Genomic DNA, 6435 nt, shown 5'->3' with positions numbered 1-6435 from the left:
AAGGCTGCACATTTGTAGGAAACAAATCATCAGTGAAAAAAAAAACCCACTGGTGAACTTTCACATTTTAATTATTTGTACATTGAAATTAGTCTACTAAAGATATAGGGGAGCCATGGGGCTAATATTGTCACATGGGGAAGTTGTCAGAAGGGTTTATATAGGCTACTGTAGCTCAGTAACTAAAGTTTTAAAAACAAAAGTCCAATTATACAAATGCTGTTTTTGTATGTTGGTTTCAAACACGACAGCTGTCTTAACTGTAGGATCATTTATGTGAATTCTGACCCTGACATCCAAACAAATACAAATGTAGGAAGCCTGTTTCCGCCACTGAATAAACAAAAAGTAATTGCGACTTTATATCTCACAATTATATATAATTGTATATAAGACATAAACTCGCAATTGCGAGAACAAAGTCTTTATAACTCGCCATTTTGAGTTTAGCCTATATTATATCATATAGGCCTAGGCTATCAATTCTGAGAAATGAAGTCATGAAGAAAATGAAGAGTTTATATCTTGCAATTCTGATTTCATTTCTCAGAATTGTATCTCACAATTCTGAAAAAAGTCACAATTGCTAGTTTGTATTATGCAATTCTGAGAAGAATGTCAGAATTGTGAGTTAAAAGCTCGCAATTACCCTTTTTTTATTATTCAGTGGCAGAAACGGGCACATAATATTGTGACACACTCAACACACGCTCAAAACTGTGGAGATGACCGTGGACTTCAGGAGAAACCCCCCTGCACTCCCCCCACTCACCATCATGGACAGCACTGTGACTGCAGTGGAGTCATTCAGATTCCTGGGCACCACAATCTCTCAGGACCTGAAGTGGGACTCTCACATTGACTCCATTGTTAAAAAGCCCCAGCAGAGGTTGTACTTCCTTCGCCAGCTGAGGAAGTTCAACCTGCCACAGGAGCTGCTGAAACAGTTCTACTCTGCTATCATTGAATCCATCCTCTGCACTTCAATAACTGTCTGGTTCAGCTCAGCTACCAAATCTGACCTCAGAAGACTTCAGAGGGTAGTCCGGACTGCTGAGCGAATCATTGGTACAACCCTCCCTTCTCTCCAAGAACTGTACTCGTCCAGAGTGAGCAAAAGGGCTGGCAGAATCACTCTGGACCCCTCACATCCAGCACACTCCCTCTTTGAACTGTTGCCATCTGGTCGACGCTACAGAGCTCTGAGCACCAGAACAACCAGACACAGGAACAGTTTCTTCCCTCAGGCCATCCATCTCATGAACACTTGACAATAACTGTGGAACACACACTATTTATTCACTAATACATTTATTTATCTAACACACACACTCAGTCTACATTTCAATTTGCACATAATATACCTGTACATACAACTGTCTATTGTTATATACCTGTACATACAATTGTCGATTTGTATATTTTTATTCCTTAGTTACTTGTTCTATTTTTCTATTTTTTATTATCTGTGTTTTTGTTCTGTCACTGTCATTCTGTTACACTGTGGAACTTCTGTCATGAAAACAAATTCCTCGTATGTGCAAACATACCTGGCAATAAAAACTCATTCTCATTCTCATTTTTATATCGGCAGCTATCAACACTGCATTAACGAAGCCCAGAAAGTAAAGGTGAGTGTCCTGCAAATCAATATTGTTCGTGAGACGAAAACATTTCCTCAGGAGTTTTAGGTTCTAGAGTATGTCTGTTAGCTAGCGTCTAATACATTATAGCTGCTATACATCACGTACCTGTTTAAAGACTGTAATTAACAAATGACAAACAACCACATCTAATTGTTTTATATTTCTTTTAGACGTCAAGTCCAGAAAAGGATGTTGAGAAGAACATTTTTCTGTACAGGGCATATATTGCTCAGGTAAGTTCATCAGTCTGTTGTGTTGTTTTGATATTGTTCGGAATAAACACCCAAACGAATTAATATTTCTATGTAACTGTCAGCTACAATGCATCCCCCCCACCCCTCCCCCTCTATCAATGAAGATACACAACTGTTTCCCTTTAGAACAACAAAGACAGTAAAGAATGTCCATTTTATATCAAATTGATTAGTGCTGGTAAATGGTGATCAATAAGTAGGTGGTTAACTGATGGTTTCTGTCTTAGAGGAAGTATGGTGTGGTACTGGATGACATAAAGTCCAGCTCCTCTGAGGAGCTGCAGGCTGTCAGGATGTTTGCAGAGTACCTCTCCAATGAAGGCAAGAGGTTTGTGCAATCTTACTTTTTGTTTGTTTTCATTATTTCAAACCGTATATAATAAAAAATGTAGAAACGTACGCACTAGCCATTTGTTCTGTCATTAAAGGAATCCAGGGTTTCCGTGGGTCTTAAAAAGTTCTTGAAAAGTCTTAATTCTCCCTTCCGCAAATTCAAAAGGTCTCACATAAAGTCGTGGCATTAAATGTTACACAGACTACGAAAAAAATGAATCTTTCTTGGTGATTTTGTTTTGTTTTCCAATACAAATATCTAAACATCAAGATACATTTTCTTGAGGTGCAAAATGAAGATATGAAGTCTTGTTGAAATTAAGTGAACCTATGAGTAAAGCAACAACAAATATGTTGTCTCGTTTCATTTTGATTCAGAAAACAAAACTTATGTCATTTTGCTTCTCAAATAAATGTATCTTTATATAATTTTTTTTTAGACGTTTGTACTGGAAAGCAAGACTAAATACTGTGGAAGAACATCACTTTTTTGCAGGTACACAGTATTTACACAGTATATTGTATATAGCAATGGAGATCTGTTGGAAGTTGTATGCATTAAAGGTCCCATGGCATGAAAATGTCACTTTATGAGGTTTTTTAACATTAAAATGAGTTCCCCTAGCCTGCCTATGGTCCCCCAGTGGCTAGAAATGGCGATAGGTGTAAACCGAGCCCTGGGTATCCTGCTTCGCCTTTGAGAAAATGAAAGCTCAGATGGCCCAATCTGAAATCTTCCCTTTATGTCGTCATACGGGGAAAGGTTACCTTCCCTTTCTCTGCTTTGCCCCCTGCCCAGAGAATTTGGCCCACCTATGAGAAAATGAGCTACTACCGTGCGAGGTGAGCGCAATATTTTTTTTCCCTCTAGAGACATCATGGCTTGCTCATTGTGGGACTGGCTCGTAGTGGCTGAAATTCTGTACCAAAGCTGAATTTCGGGAAAGAGACTAAAGATACAGTACTAGGGACCACTTAGGCCTATAAAAAAGCATCTAAAAACCAGCATGTCATGGGACCTTTAAACTTAGTGATGCTAATGCAACTTATTGTGGGCTCCCTAGACATTTACCATTTGAGAACATATTGACCTAAATTTACCTGGCTTTTGTAAAAACGGATTCATGTATCTTATGGCCCAATACTTTTCTTAGGGATGCAATAGTGGCAGAACTGGACAAAAAGATGGCCAAGAGTGTTGATGTTTCCAACACGACCTTCCTGTTGATGGCGGCTTCCATCTATCTGCATGAGATGAACACAGATGCTGCATTACGTACCCTGCACCAGGGAGACAGTCTGGAGTGGTGAGTTTCTGGAGACTTTCTGGTAGTTTAAAAAAATAGTTGATTTAATCTAACACAAGTTGGATTACAAGTCCATAAATTGCTCATTGTCATTTTGTATTTCTCTTATAGCATGTCCATGACTGTCCAGATACTTCTGAAGTTGGACAGAGTTGATATGGCAAGGTATTTATTTATTTATTTATTTATCCATTCTTTAAAATTATTATTTAGTTTTGTATGTGTGTACAAAAGGTATATGTATATGTTTTATTTAAAAAAGCATATATTTGACAAAATATGTAGCTTAACTTCAATATTTTGCTACAAATACAAAAATTAAACCTGCTTTTAGTTAATGGCTTTAAATGTATTATTTTCATTGATCTGTTGTGTTGCTCATTGCCTCCACAGAAAGGAATTAAAGAAGATGCAAGACCAAGATGAAGATGCCACTCTGACCCAGCTTGCTACAGCCTGGGTCAACCTTGCAGTTGTGAGTATTGAAGTAAACATGAAAAATAATATTCTTGGATGTTCCTTGTCTAAAGGCTGTTAGTGGGCTGGCAGCCATCGATGAGCGTCTGTTAGCCCAGTTTTTGCAGATTGTTCTGCATCGTTTGCACTAGTTGGACCACCTTCAGTGGCTTTTTGTTCAACTGAGCATGTTGAAATTAAGTCGGAGACTTTGGTTGTGAGAGATCATTCTTATTGGCTGTTCAGCTTAGCCAACCAGTGCATGAGAAAAAAAACGAAAATGTCAAAATTCAAGAAGGCACACATAGAAGAGTGTTCACATTTTACCTGAGCATATGCAAATATTTTCATAGTGACATGGATATCGGTGATGTAAGCAACCGAAGACCAACTGATCAACACGATTCACATTTAAAATAGTATGCAAGTTCTGCTTTGTTTTACGGTTTGTATATCTGCAATCCTATTTCTGGTTTAATTTTTTTTGAAGATGAATACAGACTAAGGCCACCTGTTGGTGTGAAATGTTGTTTACTCTGATGCAGATTCAGAAAGTATGGGCATGTCCCAATACCCACACTTAGTCTTTGCACTTGAGCACTTGTCTACTTACATGACATATTTCCTGCGCGTGTAAAACTTTTACTTATCCAGTGGGACATACTTACAACATAGCAGTTGTAAAAATTTAAGTAGTTTTTACAGAGCCTTATTTACACATTTTGTACATTTAATACATTGCACTTCAAAATAAACTTTTAAATGTCTGTTCAGAAGTCCTTCTAACAGATGACAATTTAATAATTGTGATGCTTGTAATTAAGTGATACAATCATTGGTAAATGATGTCCAAAATACACATACTCCTGCTTTTACTACCAAATTATATTTCATATCTAATTAATTTAACTTACTTAATTACAGTTACATTTAACTGGAATGTTTTCCTCAACATCTCATGATTTTGGGGCATGTGCTTTCCTGAACATGATGCGTGATGGGCATGGGCAACATTTAACTGCAAGATGCAAAAAAAATTCTACAAAAATGTCTTTCTCAAAAATGTAATTACGGATATAAGTATCAAAACAATGTCCTACTTTCAGGGATGCAAACTTGTCACCTTTTGGTGAAATTCACCGTTGTGAATTCAGAATGGGTAATTTGTATGATTCGTGTGGATTTAGAATAGTTCCTGTATTTGGCACAAGTGTTCAAGTGGGCGTGTAAAACTTTTACTTATCCAGTGGGACATACTTACAACACAGCAGTTGTAAAAATTTAAGTAGTTTTTACAGAGCCTTATTTACACATTTTGTACATTTAATACATTGCACTTCAAAATAAACTTTTAAATGTCTGTTCAGAAGTCCTTCTAACAGATGACAATTCAATAATTGTGATGCTTGTAATTAAGTGATACAATCATTGGTAAATGATGTCCAAAATACACATACTCCTGCTTTTACTACCAAATTATATTTCATATCTAATTAATTTAACTTACTTAATTACAGTTACATTTAACTGGAATGTTTTCCTCAACATCTCACGATTTTGGGGCATGTGCTTTCCTGAACATGATGCGTGATGGGCATGGGCAACATTTAACTGCAAGATGCAAAAAAAATTCTACAAAAATGTCTTTCTCAAAAATGTAATTACGGATATAAGTATCAAAACAATGTCCTACTTTCAGGGATGCAAACTTGTCACCTTTTGGTGAAATTCACCGTTGTGAATTCAGAATGGGTAATTTGTATGATTCGTGTGGATTTTGAATAGTTCCTGGTTGGGTTTTTTTTCACCCTTTTTACCCTTGGTGAGTTTGCATACCTGTACTTTATTGCACAGCATTAAAAGCAGTCAATACAGCACCGTCAAGAATAACTTAAAGAGGTTGCCAACGTTTAATAAACTGTGGACTAGCTTTTTTTATTCTTGCTGCTGATTTAAATGGCGATACTTCCCGTTTTAATTGTCTGTTGATGGCCTTTCATTTTTAACCAGAAATGTGCACACTGCTTTTCTGATGAAAAATGATGAAATTTTCTGTCATTTTTCCAGTTGTCAAATCCAGTCACTTGACATGTGTCCATTTTGGACTTATTGACATCAAATGCGAGACAAAAAAAACCCTGATCAGTTGTGGGACTATATTCAAGCCAGTCATAACCTTTATCTTCTATAGGACAGCAGCCACCCGGAGACACTCATCAACCTCATTGTGTTGACACAGCATTTGGGCAAACCTCCTGAGGTGAACTTTCTAAACATAAATGTTCTCAGTACAGTCAGCTACAGAAGCAGTGTGGATGTTAACATGTTAAAGTTCCCATTAAAGTCAAAATTAAAGTTTTTTTGGGTGTTAGTATCAATATGTTAGTCTTAAGGTTATCTATAAGGCAGTGTGCTCCAAAACAGTGACAAAATTCGCAT

The 6435-nt window shown here is 36.9% G+C and overlaps 1 protein-coding gene across 1 annotated transcript in view; it reads left to right on the top strand.

Annotated features, from left to right (window-relative positions):
- Nucleotides 1-1583: 1583 nt before the first annotated feature.
- The window catches only part of LOC107558180 (coatomer subunit epsilon-like), a gene marked incomplete at its 5' end in the record, with an annotated part of 6490 nt that continues 1638 nt past the window's right edge, over nucleotides 1584-6435 (top strand). The window contains 7 exons of the mRNA XM_016241800.1: nucleotides 1584-1631; nucleotides 1817-1879; nucleotides 2128-2228; nucleotides 3388-3540; nucleotides 3652-3705; nucleotides 3934-4027; nucleotides 6188-6256. Of these exons, the coding sequence (XP_016097286.1) occupies nucleotides 1584-1631; nucleotides 1817-1879; nucleotides 2128-2228; nucleotides 3388-3540; nucleotides 3652-3705; nucleotides 3934-4027; nucleotides 6188-6256 (582 nt within the window). The remainder of the gene's footprint in view (nucleotides 1632-1816; nucleotides 1880-2127; nucleotides 2229-3387; nucleotides 3541-3651; nucleotides 3706-3933; nucleotides 4028-6187; nucleotides 6257-6435) is intronic.

Source organism: Sinocyclocheilus grahami, unplaced genomic scaffold, assembly GCF_001515645.1.
Source record: "Sinocyclocheilus grahami isolate Dianchi unplaced genomic scaffold, SAMN03320097.WGS_v1.1 scaffold634.1, whole genome shotgun sequence".
In the NCBI taxonomy this organism is placed as follows: domain Eukaryota; kingdom Metazoa; phylum Chordata; class Actinopteri; order Cypriniformes; family Cyprinidae; genus Sinocyclocheilus; species Sinocyclocheilus grahami.
This window is presented reverse-complemented; position numbering and strand designations above follow the sequence as displayed.